Here is a 16,357-nt window from a genome sequence, read left to right as displayed (position 1 = left end):
TTGCACAAATATTTTTTTCAATAAAATAACAGTTTCTTTACTTCTCATTCACTCGTCAGTGGTCACGCAGCAGTAAGAATCCTGACCTGACAGGCTATAATAATAATAATCATAACATATTTTAAAAGATTAAAATAATGGGATGGTTTTATTTATTTAATATGATGAGTTATTTATTTTATGCATATAAAGGCAAGGGTGTCAGAAAAGAATAGGGACCCTCGTGAATTGGGTTTTTTGTTTTGTATGGTTTTGGAAGGTGAGTGAGTGCTGTGTAGTGTGCTCACAACGCAGAAGTTCGTACCTCCAAATTATTGCTCCCGTATAGCTCGCTGAACCAACTCAACTACTCAACTATTCATGATACTCTTCTACATTATTACCATTCTACCCTTTTATTTCTTTCTCCATTTTTATTTTCAATTACGGATTTAGTTTCCTTATAATTTAATTCACAAAATTGATCCTGAAAGTTCAATTTGGACGTTGATGTTAATCTTAGACGTTGATTGTCACGTGTCAATACCACGTATGACTGCCACGTGTCAACGTCTGAGTGATTTCTTGTAAATACTTCATTTTTGTAGGTAAAATTACACTTTTAGTCCCTCAATTTCACTCCAATTTCGATTTTGGTCTCCTTATAGTTTAATTCACACTTTTAGTCCCTCAGTTTTATAAATCTCTTTACTAATTATTCCTACAAAATTGGTCTTTTGAATGGTTTAGTCACTGGTGCTAGAGACATGGTAGGTCTTGATAAATCTCGCACTTCTTTTTCATCGCAAGTTTTTCACTCATTTGGAATCCAGACAAAAATCACTTTTTGTCTCTCTCCTACTTCCAGGATTGTTCAACTTGGGAAAGTGGCGCATGAATCCCAACATGGGTCTGAATTTTCCAGATCTCTTACTTTAAGAGGTTCTGTAATAACCTCCTATTTTTTTTCTTCTTTTTTTGTTCCCCCATGCAATATTATGTGTATACGACTGCTTAAGTGGCCTATGTATGACAATGGTATTTTTGTTTGAAATTTGAAATATAACTTCTCTAGTAATGAAATTTGACTGAATTTATAAAGGGATTTATAAAATTGAGGGACCAAATGTGCAAATTAAATTATAAGGAGATCAAAATTGAAATTGGAGTAAAACTGAGGGACCAAAAATATAATTTTATCTACAAAAAATGAAGTCTTTACAGAGAACCATGCAAACGTTGACATGTGACATTGACATGTGGCAGTCACACGTGACATTGACACATGACCGTCAACGTCCAAATCGGACTTCCAAGACCAATTTTACAGGGATTTATAAAACTGAGGTTCAAATTTATGAATTAAATTATAGGGAGACCAAATCCAAAATTGGAGATAAAACGAGAGACCAAAATTATAATTTTGCCTTCACAATTGAATTGTTTTCCCTCCTAAGTTTAATTATTTAAAGATGGAAGGGCCATGTGGTAATTTGATTTTCAGGTTGCATTAACACTATTTTCATGACAGTATATCGTGTTTGGAAACTCGTTGACAATGAAAAAATCACATTTAGAACATGAAAGCTATAATTATTAGTTCTTGAAAATTGGATCAAACCACGAAAAATCATATCTGAAATGTGAAATAAAACATACTATTAAGTTGTTGGGTCAAATTTAATTACCTTGGACACCATTCTGACCCAATTCATTATTCACATTTTTACTTGTTAACGTATAGATCTCGAAAGCCCTAAAAATCAGATGCTAAAAAAATCTCTACAAAACCCTAAAATTGTGTAAAGTTAGGATGATTAAAGAAGATGATCCTTATTTATTGAATATGATTGAGCCAAATATCTAAAACTTAATCATTTTATGCAGTAGAATGTCCGAGCCAAGGTTAAAAAGTCCAATTGTCCTTATATGAGCCGTCTGTTTTCTATGTTCGATCGATCTACTTTGGACCATTATTCAAGTTGTATATTGGTTTAAAATTATAAAATTGATTTTTATATGTTTTAGCAAAAGTCACATGTTTTAATATAATTGTGTTTTATATTAATTTAGACGCATATTTTGATTACATTTGATAATTTAAAATTAATTTCATTAAAATTAATTCTACAATCTCTTAATTAAACCAACACTTAGTGCAATAAACGCCAAAAAGATTATGTGTCACTGAGTTAATGCATGAACTATGTGCTGTCATTACTTATATGTATGTAGGTGATTAAATTTGATTAAAATATGTGTTTAAATTAATTTAGTTGTGAATTTTATATATTAAAACTTATGTCTTTTTCGAAAGGATATTAAAACTTTTGTCATATTATGTGAAGTTAATTTAAAAAATAAATCAAACTCTCCTTATTTAAGAATATTATTTTTTCATCATCCGTAAATAGTTTATTTAAGTGCTTAAGTAAAATATTAAAAGATATTGTACTAATAGTATGATTACCAAAAAACATTATGTGGGTTGACGAGGAGACGGATTCAAAAGTGGTTAACCTTAGATTTGGTCAGCTAGATAGCAAACGGTGATGAGCACGAGTTATTTTAAGTAATTGGTTAGAAATTTGAATCCTTACTCGTACGTATGGCCTTATTGGAAGGGACAGACGCAATATATTCTCCATAAGGATGCTCATCAATACAAACATAACCGAACACCTCTTATGTATATGTATATGATAAATTTACAAATTACAATGCATGGTAGGGTTGAGAAGCACATTCTGATTCAGCAAATAGCAATATACTACTACACTACTACGTATATATATAATAACGTTAAATGGCAGTTAAGGGAACATGAGAGCATGTCATTCATTAAAATGAGTATTTAAATGAGCAACAAATAGAGTACAGACGAAATAGCGTTCAGCACTTGAGCCTGAGTCTTCGCAACTCGTGAAGTACTATAATAAAAATGGTATCAATCTTCTTTCATCATAAACATGCAATACGACACAGTATATATGTCTTTCTCAATTGATCCTTACCGGATCCTGTCCTTCCTCATCACGATATTCATCTCGAATTAGATCTTATGAAAGAGAACTAGACAAGGTTTTTTGATAACCAGGATCCACGTTCAAAAGTAGTTTCCATGGGCCATAGTAAACATCGAACAATGACAAGCATATATCTCATATTGGATAACCTACATTTCCACCTCAGTTGGGTAGAGAGGACTTAAAAATAATACCAGACATAAAGGACTTTTCATTTGTTATTTTGGGAATCATTCCCTATTTCACCATGTGTTTATTATGGGAGTGGTTAAACATAATCAACACATGGTAAGGACCAATCACATAAGCAGAATGTCCTCTCGAAATATATTTCTATATTGTCTCAACTTTTAAATACCAAAAGAAACCTCTCGATTTCATGAATGATTTTTTTTTTCTTATGAAAATCTGCTAACAATTTTATTGGCTTAAATCATAATTATTGGAGATGTACTCAAACACTTTAATTGAAAGTGACAAAATGGAACATTCCAATCTAATTTAACTCTTGCCTTCATTCCGGAAAAAAAAAAAAGGTTATGTTAAGAGTCACCTATAGTTGACTTAATTAATAAAAAAATAGAAAATAATATAAACCAACTAAGCGCATAACTATAATTAATAATCATGAGTTATAACTTCATCAAAATGTTAAAATATTTCAAACATCAAATACATTTACCAATGACCTTAAAAGACCAAAACTATAAATATTACTAATTTATTTTATTAGTAATACTAATAGATCTCCTTTTAAAAAAAAGTAATATTAATAAATTTACAATCACAAATAAATTTAGTTGGGTTACAATAAAATGATAATTATATTTTTTAAAAAATTCACCGAATGAATTCATGAAACCCAGTTCATCGTAAATATGCTTTACGCAGAACAAGGTATAAAAAGTGGATTAATTACGTGAATCAATCCAATCCAACTCATTTAACGGTTAAATAAACCATTCCAAGTTAAATCCAAAAAATGTCTGAGACACATTTAACCACCAGCTTTTAAGGGTAGAAGTAGAACCACCACTAGTCCACTACGGAATAGTGTATGAAACCCTCCAAGTATCACGAACGTCGTCCATGTATCATTTTATTTTTGAAAAGGCAGCCAATATACCAATTGAATTGTATTTTTGAGAAATACTAACAATGCATTTTCAAATATATTTTTAACTATTGATTGAAATTGATTAAAAATTATGAATAAGGTTAATTAAATAATGAGTGGAAGTTACATAATTTTGTTAGGATAATTGTATTAAAAATAATATGTGACTATTTATTTTCTAGACTATTTCTTTCTGTCGTCTGCCAATGTACATCCTGAATGTGTCCACCATACATTTTCCTTACCAATTGGTTCCATTTTTAAAAAATCTATTACAATTGTTTGTTCTTTTCTTTTAACTCCCCTCTCTTTGATGGTGATAGTGTCACCGCATGATGTTGGATCGTTGATGAGGAGTGATGGTATAAAGTATAATATATATACATATTTCAAAAGGGAAAGGAAAACCGAAAGTAAAATGCAGTGATGGCAATTATGGCTGTCTATGCCACGAAAGGTCTGTGAGACTGAAACCGGGGTCAAGCCTGAGAGAGTGGCAGGCTTGGTATGTCAAAAGCAATGGAACAAAAAAATAAAATATAAACACAATCATATTGCTTTGCTGCATCACTACACAGCAAGACTTTTTAGGACCTTAGAATGATTATTTCATTAGAATTAGAATACAAATGAAGTATCGATGGCCATTTGATGAAAAAGATTCCCCACTATACGCATTTTTGAGTGACAACAGAAGTTTTTTTTCCCGCTTTTTCCATAGAAAAATGTTCAATAAAAATAAAGAAAGTTTATGTTTATTTTTATAAATAGTTAGATTAATTTTATCTTAATAAAAAAATAACTTTTAAACCTCATGGTATGAAAAAAACATGCATATCACATAAAATTTAACATTAAAATAAAATATGCAATTAAAGTAATAATAATGTGCCACAACTAATAGTATAGCTTTGATAAAAAAAAATCTGTTATTCTTAAAACACTTCAGATATGGGAATCTTGTCCCACGCCTCTACCTGGACACCTTGGTCCTTGGGTGATGTTTTGGGCGTTCGTTTCTAGTTGTCTTTTAATCTGATGTATGCATCCAAAAAAATATACCTGAAAACATGACATCGTATGCCTAATTCAGATCCATTTTTTCTGGCACCATTAAATCAACAGTGTCAAATTTCTATATTTTTAGGAATAATTGCATTATATGTAGGCATATACAATATAAGTACTATTCTCAACAAAAGAACATTGCTTTATCTGTTTATCAGCAAAAATACAAATATTAACTACGGGGTTTGGTCTTGTGAAAGGGTTAGTTCCCACGACATAGTAAATTCAAGTTCAAAATTCTTATAGGAGAAATATTTATATTTAGTGTTTGACTTCATTTTGAACAAAATTGTATTCAATGAAAGATACACGAGGAGAAAAAAAAAATGTAAGTATTAACTATTAAGTACAGGATTTCGTATTATTGCTTTTCACCCAGGTTTAAGTCCGAGTACCAATTTTATTATTAAACACGGATGTGGGTACGGGTCTCGATCTCGAATACCAACTAGATCTTACAAAGACACTTATGTTATGCATTGCAAAAAGATGAAAAAAAAAATTTCATGCCTGGATCAACTCCTACCTCTTCTACATTCTGTCACTGCTCTAGTTCAATTTACAATCTTATGTCAATCATCAACACGTTCTTCTAATTGATTATAGGCATTATTAAACATATACAGAAGTTATCATTTGTCTTCTATGTTGTATGTTGTGTAGAATTCTTTCTGTACAGATTACCCTCACTCACCAACGATATATCTTCAGGAGACAACGTGGTACATCTGTTCAAGTAATGGTGAAAACCACGTACCCTGCATTGAAACGTGGTTAAGCAACTATTCAAGGAAACCTGGTTAACTTATGATAAATCAAAAGGCTTAAAAATGAATTGCTGAACATGTACCTTCCTCTTCTCTTCTTCTCAACTCCTTGTGAACTGCGGGAAGCTTCTGCCCTGGAAATTTGGCGTAATGAAGATAGATATTCATTGAATACATCACCTTTTAATGCCAAGTATATTCTTGCAGGAACAATGGATTGGATGGCCTCGAACTGAGATGTTTTGTTTTCACTGTACAAGGCTACCATAGTAAGATTTGACATCGAGACATGCCCAAAAATGTTGTACAAAATTTACCAGAAAATTTGTTACGAGAGGAATTGAGTATTAACTAGAGATAAAAAGGCTACCTCTTCTGCGTATTATTTATTGGGCTGTTCCACTCTACTTGCTTTCCAGTATAGATAACTTTGCTTCTCGCGAGATCCTGTCCAGTTAATTTAATGGTGGAAGCCAACATCTCAGAAGTAATATCAACACAATTTGCACAACCCAACTTTGATGCTTCATCTGCTATAAGCTTAGCGTAAAAGCAAAACCCATGTTCAGCAATGGTGGACGTCATTATTTGTTCATGATACCGAATAGATGTGGTTTCACCGGAAAGGAACGCTGAAGGTTCCATAATATCCTGCACATATATTCTCATAATTGAGTGCCAAATCCACAAAGAAATACTTCTCAATATTCATTTCAGCTATAAAAGGCACTTACACGTTCATGAAATAAGTCAGCTTCTGAAATTAGATTGTTCAGTCCACTAGCAAGTCTAACAACTTGAAAAGCACCTAGCTGTTCTGAGGTAGCATGCTGTCTTAAATCCATTCGACACTCAAGAAGATCTCCCCACAACTTTTGTATCTTTTCTGTCTCAGCAAATGAATTAGATTGCAAACACGTTGGCTTTAGTTTGAAATCCACACGACTGCACTCATCCATCACATTAACAATTGTTTCCATATGTTCATCTAGAACATCTTGTTGAACTCCTTTACAAGAATGATCTGAAATTTCAGTATCCAACAAATCTAGATTTTGTGACAGTTTTGTTAAGTGCCTAGGAACACTGAAAGTGAATGGTTTCAACTCATTATAAACAGAAACTTCCTGAGGACCAAAAAGGGGGCCAGAAGACACTGCTTCATACATTGACTCCGTTCCATTTTCAATTTCAGTCTCAGGAACAAAAGTTGATTCTGGCACACAGGATACATCTAATGATTTACATGTTTCATTTACGTATGTATCATCAGTTGTTTCTGAATATTTAAAATGTTCCTCCTCTGAATGCTCCAATTCGGAACAAAGCAGCTTGCGAACTGATGTACTAGGGTAGTTTCCATTTAATTGAAGTTCAGAGGGATATCCATTATTTTCTTTCATCGATTGTCTTGTATTAGCTTCTTCATGTGTGTCTACAGGATACCCATTATTTGAATCCTCATCCTCAGAATCAGAGGACATAACTACAAGTTTCCTTCGACCATTATGCCGAGAAGATGTAAGTGGGGAACCAGAAGAATTGGAAAACTCAGAAATAGCATTATATTGAATTTCAAGCTCACTGTAATCTGTCAAAGACCCATTTCTCTTAATCATCTCCACCTTCTTGGCCTCTATATAATCAGCCTCCATACACTGCACATTTAAATCATTTTGCTGCTCATTTATGGGAAGAAGCTCTTCTGTAACTAACCCTCTAGAGTTTTCTTCCATTATATTTGTTAATTTGGCGATTTCATTCTCAATTAGTTCGGATATCTCTGAGGGGAAATCCCAGGGCATTATCTTTGGTAGTATCTGATGGCCAAGCTCAAGATCAAATGGAAGTGAGCCATAACATGTTTGTGTCATTACATCTGTGCAGTAAAGGGGGAAATCATAAGGTTTTGCAAGCAATTACAATGGCAAGACAAACGGGAATTATAAATGATATTATATTTGGACTATTAATTCCTAAGCACAAATATAATAGCCAAAATTAAACATAGCAGCTTTTAGAGTTGTTAACTTGTGAAAGAATCACGGGGGGATCTACCAAAATGGAGTCAAAACAGTTAAAAAATGGGGAGTGAAAGTAAAGGAGAAAACTAATAATACTATTCACTAGCAAGAATTTTGAATTGAGTAAACACTGCTTGCTATTGCACTAAAATACTAGGCGACTACAACAAACTACTTTCCTAAACACTTAAACTTCTTAAAATCACTTCCTAAAATCTTAACACTTCAGCATAAAAAAAAAAAATCTTAACACTTCTTTAAAAACAAAACTTTATCATGACTTCATCAAGGAAGACAAATCAATCAATAATTATATAAACAAAAGCAATCTGTTTTAGGAATAAGTTCAATTAATTTCACGGCTTTTCCTAGTTCATTTTACCCTAAAATGTGGCCACTCTCAACTTTTAAATATTTTTCCATATTCAATAAATGCATACGAAATTTTTTTTGCTTTGATGCGTACATGCTACTACTTACTGCTAACACAAATTAATATAGTCAAGAAACACAGAAGTGAACCAAATGCTGTGAGGTATACCTTTTTGAAATCTTTTACTCTGAAACCAGAACTGAAGATGCATAATGGATTTTCGGATATCTCCATCACAAGAATGTATAAACTTCTCCAGTAAAAGAGGATGGATGTTGACTCCTTCAGTGAGACAAACCTGCATGTCATATAAGATTAATATAAATTTGGACGGTTTTCTTTTACTGCTTGAGTGCAGAGGAGAGGGAAATCCTCAAGGATTGAAGAACATACAGTGTACAAATGGCAAAGCAACTCCTGTGGCGATGGCAACATGAATGAAACATGGAGCACGTCAAAATTACCTGGCAGGCCAGGATTCACACCTATTGTACAGCAATTTTTCTTCATAAATATGAACATCTGACAAAATCTGTAAATTAAGCAAAAATGCATAATTCTAACTAGTCATCTTACTATTACTGGTCAATATAATTGGCCCCTTTGCAGTCTCAGCAATCTGTTGTATGGCAGCAATACATCCACGGTCTTCAGGAGAAAGGATGTCTACATCCTCAATTAGAATTAAAGTTTGCACTTTATCACATGATGCAACTACATTGTTTTTGCCAAGTAACTTCTGTGATGATCCACTGGGGATATGAGCTTCATCATCAGATATGGTTATCAGTTCATTCACCCCATCATTCACCTCATCAGCAGCTTTACCACTTTGCAAAGCCGAAGCCGGGGACAACTTTGTAGTTTTCTTCTGTGAACTTGAAGTGATTTCTGATGCCCTGAAATATATACACATCAAATAATATATTATCGCAGAACAAGTTAGCAGAAGCTTCTTGCAATGAGTAACTTGGTTCTGCTAAAATACAATTGAATCAAGGCATCTACATTCCCAAGTTAAATAAGCTATTGATTTCCTGTGAAATATGAAACGCTCCCCCAAAAAATGGAACACTCAACTATGCCAACAAAATATTGCAGGAAAGTGAAAGCAGATGTAACACAATTACAGTTAGTTAAAATTACTCAGTTCCAGAAGATTGGAAGCTATTGGCAAGCATTGATAGAGCAAGTTAGCAAACCTTTTAAACCCAAGTGAACCAAGAGTATCTCCAAAATAATTCCTGACAGCAGTTCCATTTCTACAATCTGATGCATTAAGCTGTTGAGACAACACAAACCATAATTAAGTTTGAATAAGTTCATGGTTGAAAAGACATATAAGACAACAAGGAAAGTGAATCTTTTAACAACTAGCAGATGTTTTAAAAGAAAACAAGATGCTGATAGATGTTTGAGGGGAATATGTTGTGCACATCTATTTCTCAAGAAATTTGAATGAAGTCTATATTAGCAACTGGGCAATACAATTAATTGTTTCGACCATACTTTCTCAATGTTTTTAATGAAAAAAATAACAATCTTTCAGACTATCATTCTTCCCACTGAGCAGAAAAGACCGAGTTTACATTCAAAGTTCAGAGAAAATAGCAAACTTTTCTTCAAGCTAAATCCAAATCTGGCTAAATAATCACTGCTTGATCTTCGGTGATGCTTATAAAAAATTAAGGTGGTTATTTAGAGGATCAATGAATGTTATTACAAAAGTATATCAGTTCAAAAACATAAATTTAAATAATATATTAATAAACTGTAGTACCTCTAAAATCTCAAACCTTTGCTCTTCAGCACAAGCATAGACTGCTGCAGACTTGCCACTCTACGATATTAAACTTATGTTTAGCCACCAATATGAACAGGTGTTTTACGCTGGAAAAAAAAGACAGATTCTAGCTACAGGTAAATAACGATAATGCTTCGCAACTATGTTAAAGTTATCCGGGTTAAAAAAACATTGAAATGGCATGAATAGTAAAGTATTAGATTTTATGCAAATGCAAGTAACTTTTTTTGAACTGCCCTGAACAACATAGGCCAACATTCCTGTAAAATGAGAGAAAATATAGAGGGATAATAGATTGAAACCGTGTGTCAAAGTACACAGCGGATGCTCTATTATATAGAGCTCATTACAATAAATACTGATAATGAGAGGATATTCAGTTTCCTCTAAATCAGACATGTTTCCAATAAATCAAATCCTAATAAATCTATACATTAAATATTTCTGATTCTCAACACTCCTCCTCAAGCTGAAGCTTACTAAGCTGTAGCTTGTTACAAGAAAACTTATTCCCAACAAAAAGATAAAACTTGAGCTCCACTAGAAAAGACAATAGTTTGAATGACAACTCAGGAATGTTGGTGAAGTCGGGGAATATTGCTAGAAAAAGAGAGCTGAGATATTCATCGGCCTAAGAAAAACAAGTTCCGACTTTCTTAAAACCATCTTTTGGAAGCTTCAAACCAATATATTGAAGACAACTCAGGGATCTTGGTGAAGTTGGGGAATATTGCTAGAAAGAAAGAGCTGGAATACCCATCAGCTTAAGAAAATTCAAAGCAAGTTCCGATCTTCTTAAAACCAAAAGATTTGGAAGCTTCAAACGAACCGTGAAGACCCAAAATTATTAAAAGTGCAGAGACGAAATCGTCATAAATAGCCAACGAAGCGAGAGAAGTCACCGAGAAACACGATGAAAAAAGACAGCGGCCGCCGGAACAGTAGCGGTAGCTGGCCGGAAAATGAAGCAGATTTGCCGGTAAAGTGCGGCGCGTAGAAGGGCTCACCCAGGGACAGTGGGTCGCCGGAAAAGTGACGGTGACCGGTGGTGACCGGAAAAGTTGTCGGAAAAGGAGAAAAGGGTTGTCGGAAGACAGGTAACGAGCAGAAAGGTCCACTAGGATTTGGAAAGAAGGGCGACAACTAGAGAAGTCCACCAGAATGTGGAAAAAAGGTGAAAGAAGAATCGCCGGAAAAGGTGCGGCGAGTATAAAGGTCCACCAGAAATTAGAAAAAGAGTAATGGAAGAAAGGCGGTAATCAGTGAGCAAAAAGGCTCACATGGACAGTGGGTCCCCAGTGAACGACGGTTTTTTACTTATTCCCTCAACCAAGCTCCAAATAACATGTAAAATGAGAGAAAATATATAGGAATAATAGACTGAAACCGTAACTGTGTGTCAGACTGCACAAGATGCGTATTGATATAGACAAGTAGTATGAATTACACATAGTTAAAGTTAAAGGATATTCAGTTTTCTCTAAGTTTGCAACAAATCAAATCCTAATAAATCTATACTTTAAATATTTCTGATTCTCAACAATTCCTAAGCCCTTGATATTATTATTAGAACTCAGATTAAAGAATTAATAAGAATGATTTTTCTTATTTTGATCGTACACAGATCACAGATGAACAGAGGAAATTAATTGCTGGAAAAGTAAAATAGAGACAAATTTAAAATACAATGACTAAATTAAATAGGGATTTGGCTATTGCCATATTAACCTTGAAGAGGTAAAAGATCATCAATAAGTAATAACCGCAACACTAGTAATAGAAACAGTAGACTTGTAAGCATAGAGTTGTTCCTAGGCAAACAATAAGCCACAAAGACGTCCCCAAGAATGTATTCATTCCTAATCCTAGCATGATTTTAGAATAGAGGATAAAAGCAACCACATCTAGTGTGTTTTGGTGCCTTTCAAGTAAAAGGAATGCAACAATTTCCAGTCTCAATTTTGTTCATAATCAAATGGCTCGAGATTTATGTACCCATGGTTTTATTAATTTTCAATTTTTTGTTTGATCATCCATACTTTACTTCCCCATTATTTTATGTTGTTTTCAATGATCAATAGGGCATTAGCTTTTATCTTGATTTGAAAGAAACTGTATTTCAAAAATTATTAAGTCTTAGTACTTATCCTAAAACTACTCCACCCACATAATATTAGTTTCAGAAACTGACCATTATATTACTGAATAATAGTAGCCTTCAATATATGCATAAATGATTAGCATAGGAGGCAATTTATGTAAAGAAGTGTATGCAACTGTTTTGAAGTAGATTTCCACTCACCCCAATTGGTCCTGTAATTAAAAGAACATTCTGCAGGGAATCCTCCTCATTTATATCTTCTGAATCGTAGTCGCTACAAGAGCATTTATAATCATCATCAACATCTCGCATGTCACTTTTATCCATGTCAGAGATATCCTTCCTGCTTTTATAACGTCTTTCATGCCAAAGATGTAGCCAATCACGCAAGAAGTTCACTGATTCATCATTACCACATACCTACAAAACACAAAACAAGTAATGTTAAGATAATAGAAAATTGAAAGAACATGCAACTTTAATTTTAAAAAATAAAAATAAAAAAATTACCTCAACAGCCTTTGTTGGCTTGTATTTGTATGTCCATAAGCTGTTCTCTGCCTTATCTACACAACTACGGTAATAAGATCTCATACTGCAATGCAGATTCAGAGTACAAGGTTAAACTCACTATCCGGAAATAAACTTCCTATGCAAGTCTTAAGCTTATAGTACAGAAAAATGAAGTCACTCTGATTAAAAAAACAAAATAAAAAAGCAAGAGTACAATTATTCTCTATTTTGCAATTGATAAATTCCAGTGCTTAACTACTTGGGGAACCCAAGTACACTAGACCATACTTTAGTTGGCTGAGAGAGAGAGGAACAGGATTGCAGAAATAAATTGCTATTATCAGGAAACCCTGACTATCAAGATGGACACCAAAGTTATCTAAACCCATCTTGCTTTAAGCCAAGAGAATCTCAAATAAGCCAATCAGTTAGGGTTCATATCTTCCTGGACAAGACATTTTCTTGATTGGATCCAAAAAGCAGTCCTGGAATGGCTAGTGAAAAGATAGACACAGTAAACGGTTGAAACACTTCCTATTGTATCAAAATTAAGCAACTTTGATAGAATGCATCTTTCCTAACTTAGCATTAGTTGGGAGTTGATTCAGCACAAGTGAAAAAAACACTAGCTGGGAGACTCCTTAATCCTTACTGTGTCATAATCATAATAATATTAAGTTTATGAAATGATTTATTTCTCTAGCAATTTGGGATTTATGTGGAACAAGCAATTTTCTGACTCTCATTCTGTAAGCTTCTGGCAATTAATTTGATTCAATAATAAACAAGCTTTTAGAGCTCTGACAGCCAAAGATAAATATCAGGGAAAAAGTTGGACAAATTTAATAAACAGATAACCAACCGTACACATGACTGATGGCTGTTACATTTATCATCTCCCCTGGTCCTTAAATATACATTTTTATAAATAGCTTGTACTTCATCTTATTATTTAACAAAAAAAAATCAGATGAAAACTAGGAGATATCCTTGTAAACTAGAAATCAATTTGCTTCCTTAAGTATTTTTTCAATTTTTTCTTCACACATTTTTTCACTCTGATATCTCTTTACCAAGTTGTTTACAAGAACTTTCCACATATTTCATCAAAAAAACAATCCCAGACTTTCATTTATTGCTGAAGATGATGTTCAGCAATAGGAATTACTTACAATTTGCAAATGCTTGAAATGAACATATATATAGGGGCTTATATTATGAGAACAATTTTCATTTTAAGTATGTCAAACTATACATGCATGAATAGTCAAGATTAAAAATTACTAAGTAACCACATGACCAAAAAAGTCAAGTGCATTTATATTTTAATCTCGACCATTTAAATAAAATTTAATGGTTTCATTATATTATATATAATGGGCTACCGGCTATTGTCATGTACTAATGCTATTGCCATGAAGATATTGGTGTGGCAGGAGTCATGCATTTGCTAACCTTTCTTGAAGAAATCTACTTGGTGGTTCAGTATCTGACTTTCTAAAAATGCCAGCTTGCACTGTTGTAGTAACGGATTCATCCACCTCCAAGTCCTGAAAACAACTTTTGACCATCAGTTAACATAATTAAGACAAAGGGGATAGTATATGTCACCCTCTAAACTATATTTTGTGGATTACCTACATACCACAACTATGCATAGAGGGCAGGTAACTAGAGACGGAACTACAGAAGTCATTTATTAAAAATATACGAGAAATGGTATACCTGTTTGGCATCTTCACATGTCGGAGGACATGTTTTCTCTGCTAGTGAAGCTGAGTCTGATGGTGATACTTCTTCTAGATTTTCTGGATGTATACAAAGTCTATCTGAAGATAAGGCATTCTGAGAAATTGAAACACCTGATGGATCCAAGGAACTACGAAGCTTATCAAAATTCAAGGATTCAACAGAACCCTCCAAAACAGATGAATTTAAAATTTCTGGACCATAATTCATAGTGGTAGTATTCTCCAAAAACGCCCAGTTTCTCCAGTCAAGGGATGGGGTATCATCCTGCATGAGCAAATTTTACACCTAACTCAAAAATATGGTACTACAGAATTCAAAACCCAAACTCCAACGAAATATATGTTACCCCCCCTCTTTTACTTGTTATCACATCACATAAAAGCAATAGCAAATCCCAGCCACAATTAACATACCTGAGTATTTTCAAATACATGAATAGGACCACAGGTAGTCCTTTCTTCCTCACTCTTTGTTGTCGATAAATTACTTCCTGAATCAGCCATGTCCTGAACTTTCTTCCCCGCCTTCCACAGTGAAAAAAATGGATGTATCTGCCGTCCTGCAAATATCCTCGAATCTTCCTGGTTTAAAACAGGTTTTAAAAATATAGAAATGTCAGAGATTGTCATATCATAGTTAAGTGGCACTGGCAATGAGAGTATGGAACCGAAGCTAAAGCCACAACACAATGAAGTTTCGCCCAATGTCTTATATTTACAGCATTCACGAGTTTCGCCAAATTTTGTTATTTCGCACAATCCAAAACACAAAACAGTGACGCACTAAGCAAATTCCAATAATGCGAAAACCAAACACACTAACCTCAGCAGCCAATTTCGCTTCTAAAAACAAATCATGCTCCGTTGCATTAACCGGATCGTAATCAGCCAACACCTGCCGCGAAGTTGAACCCTTGTTAGTCCCATTAGCCGATGCATTTTTCTTTGGCGTGGCATTCTGCTCGTAGAGAAAAAACAACAAAACCAAGTTAAATACGATTAGAATTTGAAGTCCTCAGTTTTCTCACCTTCCCAGCAACACTTCAATTTTACCGCGACATTAGTAAGCACGATACATAAACCGAAAAGATTTCATAATTAATTAAGATTTTAAAAAAATGAAATTTAAATTAAAAGTTTTAACTTTTAAATGAAGAAAATAGAAGATGAACTAACTACCTTGGAAGCTTTTTTTCGAGGAGTGGTTTTAGCCTTGGGCTTCTTCCTCTTCTTGTGATTCTCAGCGTCGGAGTAATCCTCATGGCGTTCGTCCTCTTTGTCGTTCTTTTCGACGGGCTCTGGTGGCTTGTGAGGAAAGAGCGTCGTCTGGACCAGCCGCCGGCGAACAATGCGGCGCGGCGGCTCGGCTGCATTGCAGGAGGGACTGAGCTGAGTGACGGTGGCGTCCATCTCGATGGAATTGAATTGAATTGATGAGATCTATGAGGTATGCTTTCGGGATTTGGGATTAAAGGAAAAGAGGAGCGTGATTTTGAGAGTTGAAAATAGGGTGAGAAAAATTTGGAGGGAAATCGGTTTCGATCTTTCCGAATTTGGAGGGAACTCATGGCCAGGGGTATAAAATAGTATTGTCCTTTTCAGTTTTCATTGCATGATTGCAGTCATAATTGTTTCGTTTCCGCGATGCGTCGAACTTGGTGTTTACTTCCTGTACCTCCAAATTGCTTCCTACACCCCCGCAAAGGACTTGAAGGGGCACAATTACTAATAAACATGGGGTGTTTTACTTCACATGCCACTATGTTTTAAGGTGCTTTTATTAATAATTTCATCTATTATACACCTTAATTGCAAAGAAAAGCTTTTGGCTATA

General features: G+C 34.1%; 1 protein-coding gene across 1 annotated transcript; it reads right to left on the bottom strand.

Annotated features, from left to right (window-relative positions):
* Nucleotides 1–5,701: 5,701 nt before the first annotated feature.
* Nucleotides 5,702–16,099, bottom strand: LOC100784968 (uncharacterized). Its single transcript, XM_006581520.4, has 16 exons — nt 15,703–16,099; nt 15,347–15,481; nt 14,938–15,105; nt 14,498–14,788; nt 14,228–14,322; nt 12,770–12,854; nt 12,461–12,679; nt 10,135–10,194; nt 9,557–9,636; nt 8,931–9,253; nt 8,748–8,839; nt 8,523–8,652; nt 6,692–7,836; nt 6,328–6,608; nt 6,041–6,208; nt 5,702–5,948 (listed from the first exon to the last, which is right to left on the bottom strand). Exons 1-16 carry the CDS (start codon nt 15,931–15,933, stop codon nt 5,834–5,836), a joined length of 3,618 nt encoding a protein of 1,205 aa, XP_006581583.1. The 5' UTR covers nt 15,934–16,099; the 3' UTR covers nt 5,702–5,833.
* Between the last annotated feature and the right edge of the window lie 258 nt (nt 16,100–16,357).

Source organism: Glycine max, chromosome 6 (assembly GCF_000004515.6).
Source record: "Glycine max cultivar Williams 82 chromosome 6, Glycine_max_v4.0, whole genome shotgun sequence".
In the NCBI taxonomy this organism is placed as follows: Eukaryota; Viridiplantae; Streptophyta; class Magnoliopsida; order Fabales; family Fabaceae; genus Glycine; species Glycine max.
This window is presented reverse-complemented; position numbering and strand designations above follow the sequence as displayed.

What these genes read in the sequence shown, in the direction of transcription:
- LOC100784968 (XM_006581520.4), bottom strand. Translation starts at nt 15,933, where the DNA reads ATGGACGCCACCGTCACTCAGCTCAGTCCCTCCTGCAATGCAGCCGAG. An exon ending in GGTTCACTTGGGTTTAAAAG is followed by an intron (nt 9,254 to 9,556) that starts GTTTGCTAACTT and finishes TATATATTTCAG; the next exon opens with GGCATCAGAAATCACTTCAA. An exon ending in AATTATATTGACCAGTAATA is followed by an intron (nt 8,840 to 8,930) that starts GTAAGATGACTA and finishes GCTGTACAATAG; the next exon opens with GTGTGAATCCTGGCCTGCCA.